Genomic DNA, 27,854 nt, shown 5'->3' with positions numbered 1-27,854 from the left:
AGAAATGTGGTTCCTACAATGCAGAGTACAAAATGGGACGGGGCTTTGGCACTGAAAAGCAGTAACTTAAAAACTGGTACACCACCCATGTGTCATGCCACTTTCTAGAAAATATAAAGAAATAAATTTCAGGAAAAATAAAACTTCTGATTGTTTAAGATAAAGAAGAAGTGGAAGCATTCTAGGAGTTACCTTTATTTCTTTTAATGCATACCTATTCAGGCACATCTTTTTGGTACTAATTGTTTTTATTTCCCACGTGGAGTCTGAGTTTTTTGCCTTGATTTTTCAGGTCGAGGCTGAATGTTTCCTTTTTTTTCCTTAGGTTTTTTCTTCAGACAAGTGTAAATAAGACAACATAATAGAAGTAACAACAAAAGAAGACATGGAAATATCAGGTAAATCTTCTTTATCTTCTTTCTCTTAGGGGGTGGGCCGCTGTCGACACTCCCTCCGTGGCCTCTTATTAGGCAGTTGGGAGGGTCCCACAGGTAGTTGCAATGGCAGTGATGTTTATTGTTGCAGATCCCCCTCATGTTGCAGAACTTGGGTGAACAATCACTATCCAAGTGAGAAAGATGAACACACTTCTTTTGGATGCAGACATGTTCTGGGCCACACTCTGTGCCATCGTTCACTTCACCGATGTCAGGTATGGTCATCCCAATGTGGTAGTCTATACCCCAGCAGGTGGTGTTGTTGACACGAGTCCCATGCACAGTAGAATGATCTTTCAGGCGGGGAATTTCTGCCACGCTATCACACTGAATTCTCCCACACAAGCTGTCCGACATACTGCATTTTAGATATGTGAAGTTCTCAACTCCACAGTTACCAAAACGATCACCTTGAGTATTTACTTGTTTGTAACAAGCGTTTTTTGCATTCTTGGCCTTTTGGCCAAAAATTTGCCTACACTGAGTATCACGGTCACTACACCTCTTTTCGTAACAGTAGGCGCTCTCGTTACAGGGAATTCCATCCTCTACGTATACGTCATCTGGGCACATGTGGGATGTTCCATTGCACCACTCTGGAAGGTCACATTCGTTGACCTCCTTCCTACACATTTCCCCTGATGGTAAGAAATTGCAGTCCTTGCAGCAAAGCCCAAAAGCACAGGCAGACCCAAAGCTCAGCGTGCAGTTTGTCAGACAACAGGCATCTTTTGAGCAGCTCTGCAAAGATCCACAGTCACACTGTTCTCCTTCTTCCACAACACCATTCCCACAGCGCGTCCTTGAAAATATGTCCTTTGTGTATATAGTGTAGTGCAAACATTTTGCCGTATGTACAGTATATCCCCAAAAAAGAGAGTAACTGCAGTTGCTAAATTTGACTATTGGGGGGTTGTCAGCATTCATTATACATCTATAAAAACCTTCTGCACACACACATGTTACTTCATCATGAGACATACCCAAATTATGACCTATATGATGAGCCATGGCAATCGCAATAATGGGCAAGGTTTTGCCGCCAAAGGAAACAACTGCACAACTAAATTTTGATCTACACATTCCTGCAATGTAGCCTAAACCAGTCAATCCTCTTAATGTTCTGTTTATAAACAGGTGTACGGTATCATGGGCTATGCGGGCGTCAATGTTTTCAGCCTTCCATTCACAAAAATCTCTCAGAGATCTCTTTACAGCGTCCACTTCAACGTGATTTTTTTCAGTCCAGATCTCCATACCAAACATGAACACCTTAATACCCATATCTTCATAAATGGAATCCACTATATTTACAATAAGAAATATATTCTCCTTCAACTTTGTGACATTCTTTTTAAACTGATGATATAGAGCGTTGTCCACCACGACTGCAATTTCAACAATGTACGCATGGACCCACCAGCCTTCAATACCACTTTGTTTCAGAGTAGAATTACCAATCTCTTGAAACTCAAATTGGCTTACAGTTTCCTCTTCCATAATGCCAGATTTCATGGTTGGGAATTGAGTCTCCTCACTGTGCATTTTATATACCAGGTGCTCAAATTTGGTAGAAAAAATCTTGGGCTTAATTTCATAAACAACATCATTTATCTGTAATAATCCTTGAAGGCCACCAAAACAGGTACTGAGGGCAACCAGGGATTCTGGGTCCCCTTCCACATAACCATGATAGTAGCAGTCATTCTGGACAAAAGGATGGTCCTCCAAGAGAGCACCCTGGTCTGTGTAGGTGAACACTGGAAGGTGTCTGGACAGCAAATGCTTCTTGACCTTCATGTGTACAACATGTCTCTGGCCCCCAAAATGTAGGCTGTAAGAGAGCCAGCCTTCAGGCTTCATGCCTCTGCTAGTGTCAGGTACCTTCAAGGGAATCACCACTTCTGGGGGGCTGTGATATTGAGGGTGCTCAGCCTGAGTGTGTCCTGAAAAATACAGAAACACCCCTAGCCAGTGTAGCAGTGGTATGATCCTCATGTACAACAGAACTTCAATTACAGTCATTATGAAGCTACTATAATGGTAGCATTAGTCCAGAGAAGAAAGCAAGCAGGGCTGAGAGTCACAGATGGTCTGGCTCCTTATTCTGAGCTGGTTAGTGTCCAGGGATAATCATTAAGTATTTGGCTTCTGGCGGAGTTTAACCATTAGAGTATCATCAGCCCTGTAAATAAAACAAAAGGCAACATATGGATGGGGGTAGTTAGAAACGACCTGATAAGGAGAAAGAGAAAAGTGTGCAATAAAAGTGATTAGTGTTTTGATCAAGGGATGACTCTAGAAGCTGCACAGAATTTGCTCTTAAATGTTAATAAGGCAGAGGGGTGTATAGAAAAATGGGAGTGTATAGAAGTATATAGAAAAATGAAAACTGGCCATAGATTTATAGTTATTGAGCTTGGATGATGGGCAATTAAGGATTCATTATACTATTCTCTAAATACATGCATATATGTGAACATTTCCACAATAAATAGTTTTAAAAAAAAGATCTTAAGGGCAAGATGACCATATATATTGGATGCTGGGATTGTCCTAATTTACACATGTAAATTGGAATCAGGAATAATACCTCTTTTTGTCAACCTCAAGTGATAAATTAGTCAGTTACCTAAGAGACATATTAAACAACAACAACTCTCCTGTTATTTTAAAATCCCTTTAATGGTACTTACCACTACCTCTGTAGACCACGTGTTTATTTAGTTTTCTTTTATCTTTCTTACATTACTCTCCTCACTAGACTTGTTAGATTGGAAGTACTCAAGAGCATTATCTGTGCCTTTCACAAATGTTAGCATCTCCTATAATGCCTAGCTTAATTCTTTGTCTAGTAAACAATGGTCAGCTTGACTTTTATTGTTCCCTGGAGTGTTACTCAAAAGGTATTTACACTTTATTGCATTTTAATGTAGCACATTATTCAACAACTGTGGCCAGTTTTGTTTCTGGAACATAGTAGTAGAGACTCAGTTTTCCCTGCTTATTCTCTCTACATACATCTAAATACTCCAGGTATAATTCTGTTGAAGACACACAAAAACCAAAAGACAGGGTGCATTCCCTGGGCTTTCTTTTCATCGCTCATATGTCCCCTAAATTGGGTACTGGGGAGGTCTTTAACACAGGACCATCAGCAGGCATAGACAAAAACAGACAAAGAGAAGACTCAAGAATAGTTTGCTCTTTCTCATCAAATGACAGAGAATGGAAAAGCTCAGTGAAGAACCAGTGCAGTGCTTCAGCACCTGCTCTTGAGCCAAGACACACGTGTACTGATTCACCGAGAGTATCAACATCAAAAAGACTTGTAGGCCACCGAAAACACACTCCACAATCAGTGTACTGATGGGCTATTCAGTCCACCTACACTGACAGTGTAAAAGCCCTGGCAGGCCAGCCCAACCCTCATTCAGTATTTAGGTAGCTAACTAACTCATCTGACTTCAGAGGAAACAGCAAAATCCCAACAATTTGACCATATCTCAGCTCAAGACTAGAGCAAGGAATGGAACCCTATATTAAACATAGCAGTATCATTCATAAGGCCTGATACCTCCCACCCCTCTGCCAAATGACAGAAGGAGACACAGCTTGTTGGCTTCCATTCCTCACCTCTCCAGATCTGAGTATGACCCAGTAATACCAGTTAAACCCAGAACATCGTCAGACTGGATCAGGCAGAAGCAAGGATCCATCAACAGAAGGATAGATCATTGATAGTTATTCAGTCCAAGGAGAGAAGGAGGAGAATGAAAAAAAAATGAAGCAAGTGAATTACAGGAGACCAGCAAGAAGACCAGTATTATACCCATGATGGAAGTCCTGGAAGGATAAGAGAGAGAAAGGACCAGATAGGTTATTCAAAAAAGTAATGGCTGAAAATTCCCCAAATCTGAAGAAAGAAATGAGTGTCCACATGCACAAAACCCAAAATCTCAAATGAGATGAACCTGAAGAAATCCACACCAAGGCTCATTAAAACTGCATAAAGTCAAAGAATTTTGAAAGTGATAGAAGAAAACAACATGTCACATACAAAAGAGCCACCATCAAACTGTGAGTAGGTTTTTCAGCAGAAATCTTGAAGGTCTGAAGGGAGTGGGATGATGTAGTCAAAATGCTGAAAGAAAAAACCATCAACTAACTATACTATCTCTGGCAAAACTGTGTCTTTCAAAATAGACATAAAGACATCACCAAACAAACAAAATCTGAAGGGGTTTATCACTGCTAGAACTGCCTTACAAGAACTGCTAAAGGGAAATTTTCAGGTTGATAGAATGCTAAACAGCAACATGGTAGCATAAGAAAGTCTGAAGTATACATATATTCTATATATAAATGTATATATGTAAATTCATCTATAAACAAAACCAGAATACATTATTTCTTTAATTGTGGTGGATAAGTCATTTTTAATTTCAGTATCAAAGGTAAAAGTAACTAAAACTAAAAAGCACGTTAAAGAACACACAGTAAAAATTGATATAAGTTGTGACAGTAACAAAGTGTGAACTGAAAAGAAGTTAAAAAGTATAGAGTTTTTGTATGTGATTAAACTTAAGTTGTTGCCAGCTTAAAATAGACTACCTTAACTATGATATTTTATGTAAGCCCCAAGGTAATCACAAAAAATACACCTATAGAAGTTATACAAAATAAAAAGACAAAGGAATTAATGCATATAAATACCAAAAAAATCAACAAAGCACAATGGAAGATGAGAGAAAAAGACAGACAAAAGAACAAAAAAGATTAATAGAACACAAAGAACAAAATGGCAGTAGTAAATCATTCCTTATTGATAATAACTTTAAATATAAATGGGTTAAACTGTCCAATCAAAAGACATAGAGTGGCTTAATGGATGTAAAAAAAATGACTCAATTATATGCTGTGTAGAAGAAACTCCCTTTAGATATAAGGAAACACATGGGCTAAAAGTGAAGATTGGAAAAAGATTCTATATAAATGGAAAACAGAAGAGCAGGCATGACTAGACTTATATCAGATGGAGTAAACTTTAAGTCAAAACTGTCAAAAGAGATAAGAATAACATCATATAATGATAAATGAATCAATCCACTTGAAAGGTTAAAAAAATAAGTATATATGCATCCAACATCAGAGCATGTAAATATATAAAGCAAACTTTAACAGAACTGAAGGGAGAAATAGACAATAATACAATAAACGTAGACTTCGATACCCCACTTCCAACAAATGATAGAACATCTAAACTGAGTGTCAACAGGGAAATAAAGGATTTTATAGCACTGTAGACAAAACCAATCTAAAAGACATATATATATACCGTTCTACCAACAGCAGCAGAACACACATTCTTCTCAAGTACACGTGTGTTTTTCCGAAATAGATCACATAGTTGGTCACAAAACAAATCTTAACAAACTTACAGATATTGAAATCATACCAGGTATCTTTTGTGATTACAATGAAAAGAAACTAGAATCAGAAGCAGGGGAAAAAGTGGAAAACTTATAAATAGGTTGAGATTTTAAAGTACACTATTGAACAACATTAGTCAAAGAAGAAATCAAAAAAGAAACTAGGAAATACGGAGACAAACAAAAATCCAAATGCATAGAATATTCCCATAAGTTTATGGGATGCAGCAAAAGCAGTCCTAGAAGAGAAGTTCATCATGACAGACGCCTACCTCAAGAAACGAGAAAAAAACATTTAAATAAGCAACCTAACATGACACTCTAAAGGAACAGAAAGGAAGAGACAACTAGCCCCAGAGCTAGTGGAAGGAGGGAAATAACAGAGGTCAGAGTGGAAATAAAAGAAATAGAGACTAAAAAGACAATAGAAAGATCAATAGAAGAGCTGGCTCTTTTAAAATATAAACAAAATTAACAAACCTTTAGCTAGACGTAGAGAGAGCCCAAATGAATAAAATCAGAGACGATGTTATAACTAACGCCCCAGAAAAAGCAAAGGATCATAAGCAATTACTAAAGAACGATTATATCCCAACTAACTGGATTAATTAGAAAAAATAGATAAATTCCTAGAAATCAACAATCTTCTAAGACTAAAGCATGAAAAAATACAATGTCTGAACAGACCTATAATTAGTGAGGATTTCAAGGCAGTAATCAAAAACCCTCCAACGGTGAGAAGTCCAAGGTCGAAAGTTTCACTAGGTAATTCTACCAAACATTTAAAGAATTAACTTTAATCCTTTTCAGACTCTTCCAAAAAATTAACAAAAGGAGAGAAGACTTCCAAACTCGTTTTATGAGGCCAGATTACACAGCCAAGAAGAGACACCACAAGACAAACTATAGGCAATTTCCCTGATGAATATAGATGCGAAAATCAAGTACAAAATGGTAGCAAACCAAATCCAAAAGCACATTAAAAGGATCATCCACAATGATCAAATGGGATTTACCCCTGGGATGCAAGAGTGTTTCAACTTATGAATACTAATTAATTTGATATACCACAATAACATAAGGATAAAATCACAGGCTCATCTAAAAAGATGCAGAATAAATGTTTGACAAAATTCAACACCTTTTCATGATAAAAATTCTCAAAAATCTAGGAATAGAAGGGAATTATCTCAGCATAATAAAGGCTCTCTATGAAAAGCCCACAGCTAATATTCAGTTGTGAAATAGTGTTACTAATCAATGGGTATAAACTTTCAGTTAAGCAAGATCAATCTGCTCTATATATTGGCATTGTATCAATTAAAGGAAAGGTTGATGATTGCACCAGAAAAAAATAATAAAAAATTTCCTAGGCAGAAGATTAAGTTAAGAGGATGAAAATAGATATTATACAGTGGGAGAAAATATTTTAAAATCACATATCTGATAAAGAAGTTGTATCTATAAAATATAAAGAACTCTGAAAAGTCAACATTAATAAAATAAGCAATCCAATGGAAAAAAATGTTCGAAAGGCATGGATGAATGTTTTACCAAAGAGGATACACAGGTGGACAATAAGAACATGAAAATATCGGTCAACAGAAGTAATTAGCCAGAAGGGAAAAGTAAATTTAGACCAACATGAGCTATCACTGTATACCCATTAGAATGAGTAACATAGGAAATACATCTGGAATATTTCTTCTGTGATTTCTGGAATCCTTTTTTCAAAAAAAAATAGATAAACTATTGTATTTCTATTCACACTTTTTCATGGAGAACTCACAATACCTGCTGGTTTTATTAAAACTTGCCTCTCAACAACATGAAGCTTTGCAATGTGGAAACTTCCCATTCTCAAAGTCCTCATATGAATACAGTCCAGAGGCTGGAGCTGCATTGCTTCAGTTGCCAATGACAATTCCAAAGCACAACACTAGGAGTCATCTGATTAATTGCTTTTGACTTTTGTTTCTTTATCTGAACTTATTCCTCCAATTCATAGAAACCTTATTTAATGTCTTTTTAAAATGTTGTATTTCTCATGAAGCTACTGGATTTTACTTCCATCCCTAGATACTCTAGCTCCAGACTTCACCAGTTCAACCACTATTTGCTAAAATCCTCAGTCTTAACTGGATTGATCCTGACACCTGCTTTCTCCTCTTCTACAATAGAGTGGGCAGCACTGATGAAATAAGACACACACACACACACACACACACACACACACACACACACACACACAGAACATTATGGTTAGGGCAAGTTTAAAAAGGGGAAACAAACTCAAAATTGGAGTGTTATACTGTGAGTCCGCAGACTAACAGACAAGTTCATGGCAGATAATTCAGATCCTCCTGTTCTTTCAATGCATTTTTGTTCTTTTGCTCAGTGTCTTCGTAACTATCTGACTTTGCTCTTCCTCACAGGGCTTGTGGCTGAAAGCCTATATTGCCTTTATTTATTGTTGCCTTTCAGTCAAATTACTTTACATTGCTTAACCAACAATTCTTCATTTTACCCCTGTTTAATGAAGAATTTGATCCTTGTCTTAATACATGGGTTAGAATTTAATCCCTTAGAACTCAGGCTGGGGAAAGATAATAAGAGAATAAAACATTTGAGCAGAATTTGTCTACATTACATTATTTTAAGAACCCAGAAATCATAATATCTGAAGGAATGACACCTTTTCATGAGTAATGTGAACTGGTGCCAATAAAAATCCACTACTATCTAATAATATTGAGACCTACAAGTATACAGGGAGACTTCCCCTTTATCTTTCATCAACTTTCCACAGCTCTTTCAAATGCATAAAGATATACACTCTAATTACTACTTCCCCTCTCATTCTCTTTCATAGCGTATTTCAGTTTCCCAAACTGTGAAACAAAAACATTTATTGAGAAAGATACATGCACCTCAATGTTCATAGCTGCATTATTTACAATAGCCAAGATATGGAAGCAACCTGTGTCCCTCAACAGATGAATGGATAAAAATGATGTGGTGTATATACCCAATGTACCTAATGGAATACTACTCAGCCATAATAAATAAAATTTTACCATTTGCAGCAACGTGGAAGGACTTGCAAGCTACTATGCTAAGTGAAATGTCAGAGAAAGACAAACACTGTATGATCTCAATTATATGTGGAATCTAAAAAATAAAACAAATAGTGACTCTAACAAAAAAGAAGCAGACTCACAGATGCAGAGAATAAACTAGTGATTACCACTGGGGAGAAGGAAGCGGGGAGGGGCATTGCAAGGGCAGGGACATAAAAGGGGATGTGGGATTATACAAAGTCACGTGTGTGAGACTTTTGAAAATTTTAAAGCACTGTAGAATTTAAAGAACCTTTCATTCAATAAAATGTTACCCATTTTAATTAATAAAATTCACTTCACCCGAAAAAAGCCCATTAAAAACTCCATTTAGTGAATATCAAACAAAAAATACAGTAGGGCAACAAAATAGTAAAGACCTGCATTCTTACCAGGATCAGAAAACCTGGCAACAGAAAATTCTGTTCTCTCTGTGTGTGTGTGTGTGTGTGTGAGAGAGAGAGTGTGTGTTTGTGTGTGTGTGTGTGTATGCAGAAATACTTGGTACTTCTTTCCTTTCCTTCTTCAATGACTCACCAGCAAGAGAATTAGTGGTCTCCACAAAGCTTTCTACCTATGACATTCGTTGTACTTGCTGGTGCTGCCTGTGTCTATGTTCAATACCTCACATGGCAAAGGAAAACAAACATGCCTTCTTCTTTTCTCTCTCACTTTATTAAGTTCTAGATTTAGCTGCTTAGCAACAAGAATCACTTAGTTCCATGGACCATGACAACTGGCTTTCAAATTCTTTCCCACTCTAGCTCCACTGTCTCTATACAGCTTGCTTTCTTTTTTAAAAAATTTTATTTTATTGAGTTATAGTCGGTTTACAATGTTGGGTCAATTTCCAGTGTAGAACATACGTTTTCAGTTATAGGTGAACATGCATATATTCATTGTTGCATACCTATTCACCATGAGCTACCACAAGAGCTTGTATATATTTCCCTGTGCTATACAGTGAAATCTTGTTTATCTATTCTATATATATCTGTCAGTGTCTACAAATTTCAAACTCCCAGTCTGTCCCTTCTTGCCCCTCCCCCCTCCTTATTTCTGGTTTATCTTCAACATGAATAAATCAGACGTGCTTCCTTGCCCTTATCCTACATCCCTTCTAAGTGCTTCGGTTGATTTTAACTTCGTTATTTTTGCTTATGTTGTTCCCTTGATTCCAGACTATTCCCTCACCAGCCATGTTGTAGGATACTCAGATGCTTTAAGGTCTAGAAAAAAAGTTCACCTCTATTGTAAAACATTTTCCCTAAAAATCCAGGCCATCAGTGAGCATCTGTAACTCTATAATGTCAAAAAATAACTTAAGTATGTGTCTGCACACATACTTGCTTCCTATACAAGGGAGAACAGTTTTGAGACTGTTATCAGCAAATAAAGATTGAAATATCACTTGGAAGAGGAGGTATGGTAATGGAAAAAATGTGAGAGTAAATATAACAGATACATTGACTATTGGCCGGTTATCCAAGTGTCCTGAGCAGCCTGCCTTGTGCGGCTTGGCTGAGGTTATCCGCAGAAACAAGAGTAGTTATTTATGACTCCTCTCATCTTGAGAGGCTAGCTGGAGAGCAGAGAGGAGGTTTGCTCTGGGAGTGAATGACAGTTTGATATCAGCTGGTGTCTTTCCATTAGACCTTCCATTTTAACAGTCCAGGTCAGTAATATTTCCCTCATTGGTCTTTTTCAGTTTCTCCCTGACTTCAGTCAAACCAGTGCCTAATGGAGTAAATCTGAACTCAAGCATTTCACTTTCTTTGGCTTAAGTAGATGGTTATGCAGATGCATTACCAGCATATTAGACAGGAAACCAGAGTAAAAGGTAAGAGAACATTGATAACTATTATGAGAAAAAGTTGGACCTATTAATTTTCTTTATGTTTCAGGCCAATTAGAAGAATGAGTATAAAGATCAGTTTAATCAATATTATTAAGCTTTGCTTTTTCCTAATTGATTTTTTTCGGTGTCAGTTTTCCCAGGGACTGACCCAGGTGTAACAGAGTGTGTCAGTGATTGCGTGAATTTTGTCTTTATTGACCAGCTGGTCGTTCAGAAGAGTTCTGTTATTTGTTATTGTTTTAGCCATTGGATTTATACTTGTCTGTTAGGCCTATGAGTTTTCCTTTATTTATGTGAAGAGAAATTATGCATCACATAATCTAGTTTAGGATCTTCGAAAATACTTGTATACACCAATTAAATCTTATATATTGGATCATTCCTGATACGTTAGCACTTTTAACTTTTAAATGCAACAAGTTTTCTCAAAACCTGGATACAATATGATGCCATATTAGTGGCCCAGGACCACCAGTTACATGTAATTTTTGTAAGAATGTATCTCTCATGAGGGGTATACTCCAACTATAGAATTTCATTTAAAGATAGTCTTTTTTGTTTGTTTTACGGCAGTATAGTTTTAGCAACAATGAAGCATACATACACTTCAGTACTTTGGAGTGCTATACAAATTCTATGCTATATTGTCTCAGTCTGCCCTGCTCTCCTGGGTATCATCTTTCACAAAAGACATTAACATTATAAAAATTAGACTGTATTATATTACATTTGAACAAAGAGATGTCACAAAAAAAGAAAATCCAGTTGTAACCTCTTCTGGGAATTGCTGCCTGTGGTCCCAAACCTCAAGATGTCCCACCAATATTCTGTGTGTGCATGTTCTCACTAACCTTATAGTGTTTTTCTTATTTACATATTTTACTCTCACAATAAACTCTGAATTTCCTATGGGAAGATACTAATAAACATTCAGTGCATTTCTAATGACATGACTTGTATCAAAAGTAGACAATTCTATTATGTATGTTTTAGAAAACTCTTTCAGTTGAGAGGTAAAAAATAGAGACCTTATCCAGGAGATCAACTGGTTTTCCAGAGAAGGACCCCTCAGTAGTGTAACTGAGGTACTTCGGCAAAAAATTAAAAATCTGCAGACCTGGCAATTCTTTCTCCTCTTGTCTATGATGCTTATGATATATGAATATATTTATAGCTGTATGTATATAGTTATGTATCTATTTATTTTATTTTTCCTTACGTTCAAATAATGCAATATATGCTAAACAGGTAAATCAAAAGGATTACTTCTACATAGTAGGGACATCTTTCTAAGGAAAGAGAGCATTGTTCATACCTTTTAATCTACCTTTTGCATTTAATTAGTATCAGAGAAGTTGGTTGTGGGTCAAGTTGAAGATCTCATTTCAAAATAACAGACTCATCAGATAAAATACTGATAGACACTGAGAACAGAGTGATGACAGTGTCTTTCAATTCTGTCTATGCCTCAGTATTTCCAATGGGGTGTGTAAACCCCAGAGCTTCTGAGTCAGAATTGCTGGAGATGGAGCTCAAATACAGTATCTTAAAATGTCCCAACAAATATGCAGCCTATAGTAAGAAGCCATGAGTGAGAAAGATGTACGTTAATCAGACTTTCCAATCTGATTAGATCCAAGGGGAAAGTATGGTGTGAAAGACTAACTTTCTGAAGGGAAACACCACACATGTATAGATTTCTCCTTCTTAGTATGGAGTCTAGAAAGCCTGTATTACAAGGTGAGGAAAATATTTATTTTTATAAGAACCACCTACAGTACCTTTACTAAAATACATTAGTCGATTACTTTTTTTGGTAGCCAGACAAAAATTATAAGTAAAATATAAAAAGGTGAAAAAATAATAACATGAGTTGAAAAAGAAGAGATTTGTTTATAGGAAACTAAAATGCAATATCTGAATTTAAATTTGCATCAAATTATGATTACAGTTACACTGGAAAAAGCCAAGTAAGTGTTTTGACTATAGGAATGCACATTTAAAAAATGAAAATAAAAATAAAAAGCAGAAAATGAAAATACAGGATATTAAAACTAAAACTCTTAAGTAGAAATCTCTGAGAATGAAAATATGTCTGAAACTGAGCAACTATGAAAAAACATAATTAAATAAAACTCCTCTGAGCTGAGAAAAGACCCATAAAAGTAGGTTTCACTATAATCTGTAATCATTTAAGATGTGTTGGTGTAGAAAGGTGTTATGTTACCAAGGTTAAAATATTCCTTTAAAATCTAGGTTTCTGCAGTCCCCCATAAGACAGAACATATTAAAAGAAATAAAATAATACTGACTTTGGTGTTCTTTAGAATTATATATTCCCAATTCAGTTGAGAACTGTGGGGAATATTAACAGGAAAATGTTGTGAACCAAGCATTTTATTCATTTATGGATCAAATTAATAGGAAGATTTCTGAAGTATGTAACATTTCAGAAATACACTATCTTACATGTTCATTTTGAAATTATTATCCAAAGATGTGCTCTGGTTGCCAGGGAGAGAATTAGTGATTGAGAAAAATACAGCATAAATCATTTGAAAGTCTCTGGGGTTATCAATGAGCCCAACTCTCGATCCATGAAAGTGAAATCCAGATAAAATATTCAGGTCACACAATCACAAAGGATTGTGTAGGTGCCCTTGTAAACATAAGAATATGGAGGAGTTGCAACTATTCTCATATGGCATTTGGATACAGCTCAATATGGAGAATTAGTGGAACACGGTAAAGGCAGAGGATAAATTTTTAATCTACCAAATCTGTCTATAAAAGCAGAACAGCTAGGGTAGTAAAATCTAAAAGCCATGAAGAATATAATGGAACTGAGTGACAGAGTGCCCCACATATGCATCCTACCCAGGGTAGCAAGGTGGGAAGAATCACCAGTAGCTCCAAGACTGATGCAGTAGTGCTGCCTCACATCTGTGCAAAAGCAGGCAGAGGAAAGAAAAAGGGAATTCCATGGTCCAGAGAGCAGCAGGACCTTAAATACAGTCATTGGGTTCTCGCTGAAATAGACTCAGGTCAAATTTGAAACTGGGAAGAGCTTGTCCACTCTGGTCTGCAACTAAGTACAGGTTGTTGATGGGAGAGCCTGAAGCACCTGGAGGTTGGTTCTTTATAAACTCACAACGAACAAATAAGTCCTTATCCAGACAAAGTCCCACCATAAGGAGACACTGTGTAGAACAGACTCCAAATTGAGCAGGCCACAGACAATAAAGGCAAAGGGGTAAGGACCACCATACTGAAAGGGAGAGATGCAAAGAATCTAAATAGACATTTCTCAAAATAAAACAGAATGGCCAATAAGCAGATGAAAAGATGCTCAACATGATTATCTGTCAGAGGAATGTGAACCAAACCCGCAATAAGATAGCTCTTCACACCCACTAGGTTGACTATAATGAAAAAGATGGTCTGAACTACACAGAGAGGACTAAATGTGTCTAGTCAAATTTGTTTTCTTACCTGATAGAGAATCAGAGGAGTATTGCAAAGTTACTTTCTGAGAGAGTCATCCTCTGAGCTTTCACTGCACTTTTTGTTCACAATCATGACACTGAAGGGAGAATTTGTTTTATATTCTCTGAAATGAGGGGAAAAAGGATTATAAATTGATAAAGAATATTATCACAGAAAATGAGACAGATATAGCCTAAATTCAGCAATTCGGTAAGCTAAAGCTTATTAACTAAACACAAAGATAATAAGCTAAAAACCAAAAGTTTTCATCCCTTTTAAAAGAATATAAGAAAATAATGGTAAACTAAAGTGCAATGTAAACATACAAATGTAGAATTTCCCAGAAGAAGACCATTCTACATGAAGATTGTCAATGTCTTATGGACTATTTGAATTGTTCAGTGCCGAGTTTCCAATTCTAGTAGAAGGATATGATCACTTAGAAAAAGAGTTTGTGAAAAAGAAAATGAATAGTGGAGAAAAATAGATGCAATCACTGTTTAGATATAGATACTAAGGCCTTTAATTCTTACAAAATTCAGTTTTTCTAAGGCTTTAATATAATATTCATAGTTTAAAGATTTCTATTTTTCTAAAAAGTAATTTTTCTTTATAAATCATATTTCTTTATAAATTATTATTTCTGTTGTACATAACAAGTCACTTTTTTCTTGCTGCTTTTAAGATTCCCTCTTTGTCTTAAACTTTTGATGATTTAAATATAATATGTTTCAATTTGGTCTCTTTGGATTCTCTTGTTTGATATTCTGTGGGATTCCTGCATCTGGATGTCTGTTCCTTTCCATAGATTTGGATGTTTTCAGCCATTATTTCTTTGCATAACTTTTCCGCCCCCTTTCTCTCTCTCTCCTGCTTCTGGGGTAACTATAATGCATATGTTGGTCTGCTTGATTTTGTCCCATGTATCCCTTAAGCTGTCTTCACTCTTTCTCATTCTTTTTTCTTCTTGATCTTCTGACTATATGACTTCCGTTGTCCTGTCTTCAAGTTCGCTGATTCTTTCTTCCACTTAATCTAGTTGAGTGAACACTTCTGTTAAATTTTTCATATCAGTTATTGTTCCCTTCAGATCTATGATCTCTGTTTAGTACTTTTTATATTTTCCATCTCTTTGTGAAAGTCTCCCTTTCTTCGTGCACTGCTCTCCTGATCTCCTTCAGCATCTTTATGACCATTATTTTGAACTCTTTCTGGTAAATCACTTAACTCTGTTTCTTTAAGGCCATTTTCTAAAGATCAATTTTATCCTTTTGTTTGGAACATAGTCCTTAGCTTCTTCATTTCCCTTGACACTCTGTGTTGGTTTCTGTATGTCAAAACAGCCACCTGTCCCAGTGTTGACAGATGGGTCTCTTTTAAGAGATGAACCTTGTCAGTCAGCCTGGCCTGAGCTCCTGGTAGATTCTCAAACCTTGTGCTTGTCCAAGCTGCTGTGTTTGTTCTTGGTGTCTGCAGTAGGTTAGTGGACACCTGCCACTGTTCCAAAGGTATGGAAAATGCCCATACACCTATTTAGGCTCCTGGAGGACTGCTAATTACTTGACCCTTCAGCTCCCTGCGACAGGCTAATTGGAAGCCTGACTTTTAGTCAGCAACTGGGAAATCAGGATTTTAGATATGCAGTCTATCCCCTATCAGGGAGAAATAAGGAGCTGAGTTTTTTCCTTCTTATTTTGTGCTGAGTCAGCGGGAATAGTCCCTGGGAACGCTTGTGTACCCATGTGGAACAGCCTCTTTGATCTGTATGCTCCCCAGGGACTCATGAACTCCAAGCCCCACCAGCTCCCAGAGCTGGGTGATTTGGGACCACTTCCTTGATTGGCAGTCATACGGCTGGAGTGGTGGGTGTGTGTAAAAGCTCCGTTTAAGGAGAGGCGGTAGAGTTGGGGTTATTGTTGGAGCAAGCCATGGGGAGGTGTGTGCTCACCAGCTATCTCAAGCTCCTGGGAGGATGCAGGTCAGCTCTCACATGTAGGCTGGTTAGAAGGCAGCACCTCAGGCATCAGCTGGGGAAATGTGCATCAAATCTCTTCCAGGGAGAAACTGAGATGAGCTTTTTTGCTTGCTTTTTTCTTCTCTGAGCCTGAGTATATCTCCAGGGTGTACTCACACACCAATTTAAAAACTGCTTCTTTGATTGCAAGAGTCCTGTGGGACTCATGAATGCAAGTCCTGCTGGCTCTCAGAGCTGGCTGATTTGATGGCCTGTCCCTTAGGTGGTAGCCATTAAAGTTGGGACGTGTGTGGATGAGCTCCTTCCAGGGAGAAGCTGGCAGCTTTGTTTTACTGTTGGAGCAAGCCAACGGGAGAATGTCGGGGAAGTGTCCACTGGCTCTTTTAGGCTCCCAGGAGGCTTCTAGTCAGCACTCAGATGCGGGCTGATTGGAAGGCAGGTCCTCGGGCAGCAGCTGTGAAAGTATGCAAACCCTTCCAGAGAGAAATGGGAGGCGAGCATTTCTACCTGCTCCCTGTACACTCAACCCAGGGGTACAGCTGTGGGAGATACTTGCACACCCATTTAAAAATTGCTTCCTTGTGTAATTTGGTCCTGTAGGATTCATGACTTCTGAGCCCCGTTGGCTCTCAGAGATGGATGATTTGGGGGTCCTTCCCTTGGGTGGCAGCTTTAAGAGTTGAGACACTACTTCTGTGGTCCAAAGCCTTCCCCCTTCAGGAGAACCTGGGAGTTGCATGTTCCCTCCCAATTTTAAGGCACTTTATGGGGAGTTGGGTTTATGACAAGAGTGTGACTTTCCTACTCATTTTAATGTGGGCATCTTCTCAACCACCCAGTGTGTTGGAATCACTCCACTTGTCCTCAGATTCCTCTCAAAGGGAACTGGTTCATGTGATGCTGTGTATTTAGTGCATCTGTGGAAGGAGGGTGATATTCACTATTTTGGGGTTGTCTTTCTAACTACTCCGTTTCTTGACAGTGATAATGAGCACATGACTATACACTCATGAAAAAGCTAAATAGAATTAAATACACATACAAATGAGTGCAAATAAAGCTGGGCAAATCTAAGCAAGATCACAGATTGTGTCAGTGTCAACATCCTGATTGTGATATTGTCCCATTGCTTTTGCAACGAATTGCTATTTGTGGAAACTGGATAAAGGGTAAATGTGATTTTTTATACTATTTTTTACAAATGCATATGTACCTACAATTTTTTCATTTAAATTTCAATTAAAAAAATAAAAAAGGAAAAAACACATAAACCTAAAAATACATGGAGAGAAGGTATATTAAAAAATATAAAACACTAATGAAGGAAATCAAAGAAGACATAGTGAATAGATACACCATGCTTATAATTTCTTGATATTATTGTTTCAGTTTCTCCCAAATTACATCTATAGATTTCAACACAACTTCAGTCAAAATCCTAGTAAGATTTTGCAAATGTTGGCAAGCTGACTATATTAGTCTGGGTCCTCTAGAGAAATAGAACCAATAAGATGTAGAATATATATAAATAGGCATAACATGTAAAACGTAAAATTAAAAAATTTCTAGAAGAAAATATCTATGTGACCTTGAATTTAGAAAACAGCTTTTAGATGCAGCAGCAAAAGCATGATTGTAAAACCAAACCAAACCAACAGTAAACTGAAACTTAGTGAAATTAAAAACTTATGCTCTAGGAAACTCTATGTTAAGGGAATGAAAAGACATGTCACAGATTGAGAGAAAATATTTGCAAATAATATATTTGATAAATGATTTGTATCTGTTATATATCAGGAACTCTTAAAACTCAACAGGAAGAAACAAAAACCCAATAAGAAATAGACAGACACATTTCAGCAGACATTCCACCAAAGAAGGTACATAGATGGCAAAGAAGCATATGAAAGACTCAATATTATTATTCACTAGTGAAATGCAAAATCATTTAAAGTGAGATCCCACAATATGCTTCTTAGAATGACTAAAAAATACCAAAAAAAAAAAATCAAGTGTTAGCAAGATGCAGAGTGAAACACTGCTGATGAAGATGAAAATAGTATGAAATTAAATATACAATTACCATCAACCCAGACACCCTACTTTTAAGTATTGGCCATAGTGAATTGAAAACTTAAGTACATGTGAATGTTTGTTTACACTAGCTTAAAACCTAGTCACCCCAGACTGAAACAGTGCAGATGCCCTTCAACAGGTTAAACACACTTGGAACATGCTTGCAATGATAGAACGACCCCTTTGTGTTTATTTATGCAACAACATGGATGCATCTTAAATGCATTTTGCTAGGTGAGAGAAACCAGAACCCAGAGGCTGCACAGTATGATTTTATTTATGTAACATTCCAAAAAGGGCAGCGAAAAATGGGAATGGAAAACCTATCAGTGAGTGTCAAGAGCTGGGGATGTGGGGAGTAATTGACCAGAAAATCACAGCATGAAGGAATTTTTGGAGTGATTGAACTGTTCTATACAGTACGTTGGCAGTAAATGAATGGCGCTATGTATTTTGCAAAATCTATAGGACTGTATACCACAAAAAGCAGATGTGTATTCCTCTCTTACATTCTTAATACTGTTTTCCCAATTTCCTCTCTGAAAAAATCCTTATTTACAGTTTTATAATACTACAATCAATATGAACTGTCACTATCATTACTAAATAATTTTATATTCTTACATTATCAATAGGATCTGAGTTAAAAAACTGGTATTTTAATGGAAAACATATTTGCTCTTACATTTTGCATTATCAACACTTCATAGCTAAATATATACTTCATTTTCAGAACTTGAACAAGATAAATAATATTGACACAATTTAATCCTATTGACAACTGCACAAATGCAAATGCTTTTCCATTTTACCTGTATGTTTTTTAAATTGAGATATAATGTACATATAATATATTACTTTCAGGCATACAACATAATGATTCAATATATGTATGTACTGAGAAATGATTACCACAATAAATCTAGCTAACATCCATCACCACAAATAGTTAGAAATTTTTTATGTGATGAGAAGTTTTAAGATCTACTCTCTTAACAACTTTCAAATATGCAGTACAGTATTATTAACTATGGTTACCATGCTGTACGTTACATCCCAGGACCTTACAACTGGAGATTTGTAACTTTTGACCACTTTTACCCATTTTGTTCACACCCCCACCACCTGCCTTTAGCAACCACCAATCTGGTCTCCGTATCTGTGAATTCATTTGTTTGTTTGTTTTAGATTCCACATACAGGGGAGCTCATGCAGTATCTGTATATATACATTTTGTTTATCCATTCAGCTATGGATGAACACTTAGGTTGCTTCCATGTCTTGGCTATTGTAGATAATGCTGTAATGAACATGGGAGCGAAGATATCTTTTTAATAGTGATTTTGTTTCCTTTGAATAAATACCCAATAGTAGAATTACTGGATCATATAATTCTATTATTAATTTTTTGAGGAAACTTCATACTGTTTTCCATAGTGGCTGCACCAATTTACATTTCCACCAAAGTACACAAGGGTTCCCCTTTCTCCCTGTCTTTGCCAACACTTGTGATTGCTTTCTTTTTGATCATAGCCATCCTGACAGATGTGAGGTGATAACTCATTGTGCATTTGATTTATATCTCCCTGATGATCACTGATGTTGTGGACTTTTTATGTATATGTTGGCCATTTGTATGTCTTTGGAAAAATGCCTATTCAGTTCCTATGCTCATTTTAAAATTGTGTTATTTGTTTAATTTTCTGTTGAGTTGTATGAGTTTTATATCTTTGTTGAATATTAACCACTTATCAGATATATGATTTGCAAATATATTCTTCCATTCAGGAGGTTGCCTTTTATTTTGTTGGTTTCTTTTGCTGTACAGAGACTTTTTAGATTGATGCAGTCTGACTTGTTTATTTTTGCTTTGCCTTCGGTGTCAAATCCAAAAAATTATTACCAAGATCAATGTCTAGGAGCTTACCCTCCATGATTTCTTTTAGGAGTTTGATGGTTTTGAGTTTTACATTCAAGTCATTAATCCGGTTTGAGTTGATTTTTGTGTAGGGTAAAAGATAGTGGTCCAGGTTCACTCTTTTGCATCTGGCTGTCCAGTTTTCCCAACACCATTTATTAGAGAGACTGTTCTTTCCCCACTGTGTTCTTGGAGACTTTGTCCTAAATTAATTGACTATGTATATGGATTTATTTCTGGGCTCTCTATTTTGTTCCATTGATCTATGTGTGTTTTTTATGCCAGTACTATATTGTTTTGATCACTATAACTTTGTAATATAATTTAAACCAGGAGGTGTGATACCTCCAGCTTCTTTGTTCTTTCTTAAGATTGGTTTGACTACTATAGGTCTTTTGTGGTTCCATAAAAGTTTTAGGATTTGTTCTATTTCTGTGAAAAATGCCTATGGAATTTTCATTGGGATATGAATAGATCACTTTGAGTGTTATGGGTTTTTTTTTAACATTTTTTATTGATTTATAATCATTTTACAATGTTGTGTCAAATTCCAGTGTTCAGCACAATTTTTCAGAGAGTGTTATGTTTTACCAATTTAATTCTTCCAGTCCATAAACACAAAATATTTTTTTGTCTTTTTCAATTCTTTTCATCAATGTCTTACAGTTTTCAGTATATAGGCCTTTCATCTCATCTGTTAAATTTATTCCTAAGTATTTCATTCCTTTTTTTAATGAACATTTTTTATTGAGTTATAGTCATTTTACAATGTTGTGTCCTAAGTATTTTATTCTTTCTGATGCAGTTGAAAATGAGATTGTTTTCTTGATTTCTCTTTCCAGTAGTTCATTATTAGTATACAGAAGTGCAACAGATTTTTGTATATTGATTTTCTATCCTGAAAATTTACTGAATTTATTAGTTCTAACAGTTTTTTTGATGGAGTCGTTAGGGTTTTTAATATATAATATGTCATCTGCAAATATGATAGCTTTATTTTTTTCATTTCTTATTTGGATGCCTTTTATTTCCTTTTCTTGCCTGTTCACTCTGGCTAAGACTTCTTGTGCTATGTTGAGTAAGAGTGTCAAGACTGGACATCCTTGCCTTGTTCCTGATCTTAGAGAAGATGCTTCTTAGCTCTCAGCTCTTTACCCCTGAGTGTGACACTGGCTGTGGGCTTGTCGTAGATGGCTTTTATTGTGTTGAGTGTGATCCCTCTATACCCGTTTTTTTTAATGATGAATAGATGTTGAACTTTGTCAAGTGATTTTTCTGCATCTATTAAGTTGATACGATATTTTTCCTTCATTTTGTTAATGTGGTGTAAATCACTGATTAATCTGTGTCTATTGAAGCACCTTTGCATCCCAGGAATAAATCCTACTTGCTCATGGTTTATGATCCTTCCAATGTATTGTTAAATTCAATTTGTTAATATTTTGTTGAGGACTTTTACATCTCTGTTGATCAGGAATATTGGCATGCAGGTCTCATGTGTCATTTAAGCCCAGTGTTTCCTTTTTGATTTTCTGTTTGGATGATTTATCCATTGATGAAAGTGTGGTATGAAAGTCCCCTACTACTGTTATATTGCTGCCTTTTTCTCCCTTGAAATCTGTTAGTATTTGCTTTAAATATTTAGGTGGGTGCTTAAATATTGACAAGTCTTATATCTTCTTTGAGGCAAAGCTTCTGTAGGCTAAGTGGTCTTATTTACCTATGACTAGGAGGCAGTGTTACAAAGTGAGCATCAGTCTGAATCTAGATTCAAAAACCAACACCATAGATGAATAGATAGAAACATTAAATTCTTACAGTGTTGGTTTTTTGGTTTTTTTTTTTTTGTAAAATGGAAACAAAATGTATACCTCCTGGGGTGGTTTGGGTGGTTAAATGAGATAACCCAGGTTAAATATTGGACATAAATATGGACAATGCTTACCATATTAAATATATTTGTTAAATAATAAATAGTTCTATTATTTTAAAATAAAACAAACAAATGATTTCACAAGTTTCCAGTTCATTCTGTTTAATGATCTACAAAACATGCTTGCTTTTACACTCAACAGAAGATAATTTTCTAAAAAAATGGATTTAGAGGGAAGCTGATATTCATTCAAGAGTGTCTGTGTGAAGCAGTGTTTCTGTAATGTGAGTCCTTATCTTTAGAAACATCTGTACCTTAATATATTGTTATTCATTTCTCTCTCAGCCAGCAAGGAAAGCATAAAATACATACTATGAATTCGTAGCTTTTTCTAAGCCTTTTAAAGTAATTTTTGTCATCAATTTTCTTCTAACATTTTATCTTCTGTTTGGTTCACTTCTCTGTTTTTCAGGAGCACAAGATTTTTGCATAACAAACTGGATAGTCACTTCCTTTTCCCTTTGAAATGGATACTTTTGCTGGCTCCTTAATTTTGGCATAAGAGGTATAAAAACTCTTTCAGATTTAATAGTGTAAAACAAAATCTGTCTGAGAATATTTGAATTGAAGAGTTTTAAAAGGGAAACCTGCCGAGTTTAAAGTCATTTCTGCTATCTCATCATGAGATTTCTTTCATCCTATCTTTAACAAAAGATCCATTTAGTTAATTCTATATTTCTTAGGCTTGGAGGCATGAACATATAAAAGGGGCAAGATTGGTGTGGTAGACAGAATGCTAGCCCCCCAAATTCCCTGATGGGCACACCCTGGTATAACCCCCACCTGTTGTACGTAAGAAAGATCTGTGAAGATGAGAAAAGGCACTCATGTGATTAGATTTCATTATAGGGCAAAGGTGAAAATATTTTATAGTGTAATTGAGATCCCTAATTAGTTGACAGTGATTCGAAAGGGACATTATTCTGGGTGGGACTGACCTAATCAAGTGAAAGCTGTGAAAGCAAGAGGTGCTCCTGCTGTCCTCAAAGAAAAAGAAACAGCCAGATTGACAGCTGCCAGCGGAGAGCACAGCCTCTAGAGCTGAGGACCTCCGTCCTGCAATCACAAGGAACTAAATCCTATCAATAACCTGATGAGCTTGGAAGAGGACTTCCAGCTCCAGAAGGGCACTGCAGTGTGGCCGGTTCCTTGATTTCAGCTCGCATGACCCTGAGCAGGGGGCCTGTCTAAGCCGTGCCTGAACTCCTGTCCCATGGGCATTGTGACATAATAAACGAATGTTGTTTCATTACCTAAGTTTGTGCTAATTTGTTGTTGCAGGAGAAGATGAATACATTTGGAAACTCAGTGCCCACTGTAGCCAGTGAGACCTAGGATTCATCTGAGTGATCTCTTTGTTACTAATCTGGGCAAATTCTGAATTGTTACACTTCTTAAGAAGTGAAAAATTTACCTGCTTGGTATAAATTGTGGCCCAAGGAATACACTTTACTTGGACTAAATTTTTACTTCTCTTCAGAAAGGGTATAGCTTATTAGAGATAGTAAGTGGATAGATGGGGTCAGTTCTACAGCTCAAATGAACTTGAGTAAAAAAAAAAAGTTGATCAAATATGAGATAAAAATATAGGGAAATGTAACTCAGGTCTTGGCTGAGAACTTTATTGATTTTCCTGAGAGAGCAAAGAAATAACTGAATAGAAAAATGCTTAAAGAACAGAAAACAGGTTTATAGTTGTGAAATATGCACCAACATAAAAGAATATTTGAGTTTGGTGCTGGAAGGAAGAAGGAAATGATTGTTAGATTTATACTCCTGAGATTTTGAACAAAACTATGTCCCTGCCCTTTGGATTTTATTTTTCTTTTTTAACTTAGAGAATAGAAGTATTACAAAGAATAATGCAAGAGTTAATGACTCATTTCTCTGTTAGGTTTTTATCGTATTGATTTTAGTACTCCTTTTGGTTCTCATTCTAGAGGGTATGGTGAAAGTCTGGGTGGATGTTTGGAGAGTTCATTCAGGTAGGGGCAGCCCAAGTAACATTGGAAAATCAGCAAAATTTATGCCCAGAAGTAAGATTATTCCTTAGACTTTTAACTTCTATTAAGAGCATAGGTAAATCAGTATTTAAATTATCTGTGACCTGATTATGATCAAGGCGTCCTCAGGACAGTCCAGGAAGAGGCCATCAGGAGAGCATCTGTTTTATAGTAAGCCCCCTATACCACCCCATTTAGTTAGTGGGTGTGATGTCACAGAGGAAGAAAGAACACTTCTCTTTTAAAGGTCTGAGGGCGACAGGTTGGGATGGGCAAAGTGTTGGAAAGTTATTGAAGGTACTTTGCACATAATAGCCATTGGTTCCCAGTGAGAAATTGGATGAGTTTCAGGTTATATGACAGATGTCATAGAGCCTGTAAATCAAACATTTACAAGATTTTAATTTAATATTTAGAGAACCTGGCCCTTATGAAATAAAGGAAAATTGGTGACTTGATTCCCCCTTGGAGAAACTTTATTAGTTGTTTCTTCCTGTTTTTTCTTAGCTAATAAAACAGTGCAGTTATTTTCCCAAGACGTTTCTGTTCAAAGCATGTACATTTGAGGAACTAAAGAGTGTATAAAAAAGATTTTTAAGGACAGTCTCCTGCCTTTGCTAAGCAGGATTTAATATAGTTTTACAGTCAGTTCTAGATTTACTCTTGTTCTATGTGGAATTTTACATTTTATTGTTCGCTTTGTGCTGCTCCCCAGAAAGGGTCTTTCTCTTGCCTCGGCCTCAGCCTTACTCTGTTTTTATTTTTACTTAAATCTTGTGAGTATGGTGGTTGGATGCTGGGGTGGGGGGGCGGGCAGGGGGTCCATTCTCTGCAGTTCTCCTTGCACTGCAGTCCTCGGGGCTCGTGTAAATAGCGGGTCCCAGATGTGAGGCCTTCACGAGTGATCCTGCCCCCTCCCCGAGGGGTCATGTTGAGCTCAGCATGCGTTCGCCCTTCACAAGGAGTAGGGGTTTATTTCCTCCTAGTTTTCTCTCATAACTGGAATGGGTGCCCATTAGTGCCCTTGGGCAATGAGTTTTGAGGAACTTGTATGTTAAGGCTTTGTTTCCAGAGGGGTCAGAGAGCAGGTGAGACGGCAGATGTTAGGCAGTGTTTGCTGTTTCACTCCCTCGACAGCTGCAGAGGGGATACTCTCTGAGGATTTCCTCCAGGCTTCCCTGTGGGTACCTGTGGAGTTCCTGGAGGAAAAGCTTGCAGAAGAGCACAAAATTAATTTGCTGGTGTCCCTTTCAGGCTCAACAACTCTCAGACTTGAGCAGTTAGGTAAAGTCCAGTTGATTCCTCTTACCTGCTTTATGCCGTTCAGCATCTTAGGTCTCAAGTGAGCACACCGCTGGATCCTGCTTCTCTCTAAGAGTGCTGTTTGCATTCCTGATTTTATTTAAAAATTTTTTCCCTTGCAATTTTCAGTATCTAATTGGAAAATTATTAATTTGCCTTTTTTCAAGGTTTTTTCTTATTGTAAGGGAGAGGGAAACACTGTCTACTTGTTCACCTCTCTGAGATGATATTAGAACCAGCAGCTGGTTTTTATGCAATTTTCCTACCATTTTGTTTGAATCTTAAGTGTTTTCCAATACTGTGTCTTAAACAAAGCCATTTTCTCTGAAAAGTCAGCTGACCACTAGTGGCATAGAATAGTTAGAAGATAATAAATCATAGGGTAAATTGGAAAATAATGCTGACTTCTAAGCTCTTATTTTCATTTTTGTGTGATTAGTGTAACCAATTTTTATGAACAGACGGCTTATAAATCAAAAAGATAACTTGCTTCTTATTCATTATATGACTCATAACACTAATTTCAAAAGCAATGGATTTGTTTAGATGGAATGAGCAATACTAATTTTATGCTCTAATTCTGTATTCCGTATTTGGTGGTGAGTAATTTGTCAACAGTGGCTCTGTTTATGAAACTATTAGGCCAAATAATAAATCAACTTTAAAAATTAATAACACTATAAAACTCAGTTTGATTAAAGTCCTAACCTCAATAATTCATGTTAATATCAGAGGGGAGAAATGTCATTCCAGATTAAAATCATTGGCAAGACACTGAGAGGTATTCCCACTGATTCTACCAGTGGATTATATTTATATATACAGTCATGTCTATATATAAATATCTATTGATCTAGACGTCAGTCTCTACATATCTATGTTTCATCTTTTATGGGTTATTCTCAGGTTAAACACAGTAATTCAAATAGGTTTATATTTCCGTCAAGTAATTCAAAGTGCAAAAAGTCCTCAGAGGAAGTAAACTCTTTGTCATTTTACTTCTCAAATGTGAGTAGCTCACAAGCTTATCTAAAAGTCAAGGGGAAACAGAAAGACTGTACGTGTGTGTGTGTGTGAGAGAGAGAGATCATCTTTATTAAATTATCAAACCATGTGCAGTGTTGGTTTGTGAGGCTGGGGATTGTTTAAGGGGCCAAATATTTTAGTTAATACTGTAATGATACTAAAAGATAGGGTTTATACAAAGTCCCTTCCTTGCTATAATATTTGATCCAGAGTAGCACTGAGTACAATAAATGTGGTTTATTTAACTGCATATGATGTGTTATCCAACTAAATTAAAACAGATCCTCATTTAAATTCTAGGTAAAACATACTGTGTGAATTTGTTTCCTTGTTAAAAATTCATAAATGTCTATCCTGTAGGAAGAATGAGTAAAAAGCCTCATAAAAATAGATTTTAGTTGTCACAATGCAGTTAATATATTAGTGATAGTTATTGATATCCTGACCACCCCCCAACCGAAGCCTTTTCTCTCCTTGCTGTAGCTGAAAGTCATCCTAAATATTCAAAACATTCAAATCCCTCAAAAATAAGCATAAATGTCCAGGGTCATCACAAACAGAATGGCAAGACTTACAGTGAGGGGCACATCTCTTATTCAGGAGCAGCTCCAACAATTAATTCCTGTGACTCAATTTAACGTTCTCTCTCTCTTTCTCTCTTCCTTTTGACTGATTTTCACTAGTTAATTCATAAGTTTAATAGGTAGCAAGTTTGGTTTTCACGGGTCAACTCAGGTTCTACTTTATAGAGAAGTAAGATTGTCAACAGCAACAGTTGATATTCAGATTTTTACTTTCGAAGTATGTTTGAGCATCAGAAAGGGAGGCCTTCACGTGGAAAAAAAAGGAGGGGGTGGAGTGAGAGGCTCTGTGTGTGTAACACAAGGCTCTGGCCCGGCCTATGTGGCCTTTGAAGTAGGAAAACTTGGTTACAGGTGCTTGGTTACTGTCTGGGAGCTGCCAAATCCTGAGTGTGTTTACTGTGTGTTTAAAGACCTAGAAAGGACCTTTCAGATAATCTCTCTGTGAACCTCCAAGGAGGCACAGGTTTCTTTTCTGGAGGATGAAAAAGAAGATCAGTCAAAATACCATGTCTCAGGCTGCTCCTGTGGCCCCTTCCTGCTCAGTCAAAGAGCGCCCTCTTGTGTCCAGGAAGGGCGGTCAGATGTGGGCTATGCTTCCCTTCTATCTTAGGTTTTCTAGGAATATCTTCCTGCATTTTGACCGTGGATCGTCTAATGCAACAACTTTCCCTTTTTTCCTTTGCTGACAACTCCATATGGATAGCT

At 36.6% G+C, this 27,854-nt stretch overlaps 2 protein-coding genes across 5 annotated transcripts in view; one reads left to right on the top strand and one right to left on the bottom strand.

The window, feature by feature from the left end:
* GLRA3 (glycine receptor alpha 3) overlaps window positions 1-27,854 on the top strand; it is a 211,561-nt gene that overhangs the window by 18,193 nt on the left and 165,514 nt on the right. Inside the window, exons 2-5 of the mRNA XM_072952569.1 lie at window positions 326-398; window positions 526-652; window positions 10,697-10,828; window positions 22,647-22,739. The gene's annotated coding sequence lies outside the window, so the exon portion shown is untranslated. The remainder of the gene's footprint in view (window positions 1-325; window positions 399-525; window positions 653-10,696; window positions 10,829-22,646; window positions 22,740-27,854) is intronic.
* On the bottom strand, window positions 180-24,427 carry ADAM29 (ADAM metallopeptidase domain 29). 4 transcript variants are annotated; one of them, XM_072952565.1, is made up of 3 exons: window positions 24,342-24,427; window positions 14,339-14,456; window positions 180-2,622 (listed from the first exon to the last, which is right to left on the bottom strand). In XM_072952565.1, the coding sequence occupies exon 3, from the start codon at window positions 2,460-2,462 to the stop codon at window positions 249-251; it is 2,214 nt and encodes a 737-aa protein (XP_072808666.1). In that variant the 5' UTR covers window positions 2,463-2,622; window positions 14,339-14,456; window positions 24,342-24,427; the 3' UTR covers window positions 180-248. The 4 variants fall into 4 exon arrangements, with proteins under 4 accessions (XP_072808666.1, XP_072808667.1, XP_072808668.1 ...); XM_072952566.1 differs by lacking the exon at window positions 14,339-14,456 and having other exon boundaries at window positions 24,342-24,411; XM_072952567.1 differs by lacking the exons at window positions 14,339-14,456; window positions 24,342-24,427 and adding an exon at window positions 9,381-9,641.

This window comes from Vicugna pacos, chromosome 31 (genome assembly GCF_048564905.1).
Source record: "Vicugna pacos chromosome 31, VicPac4, whole genome shotgun sequence".
Lineage (NCBI taxonomy): Eukaryota > Metazoa > Chordata > Mammalia > Artiodactyla > Camelidae > Vicugna > Vicugna pacos.
Note: the sequence above shows the minus strand (reverse complement) of the source record. Positions and strands in the feature narration are given on the sequence as shown.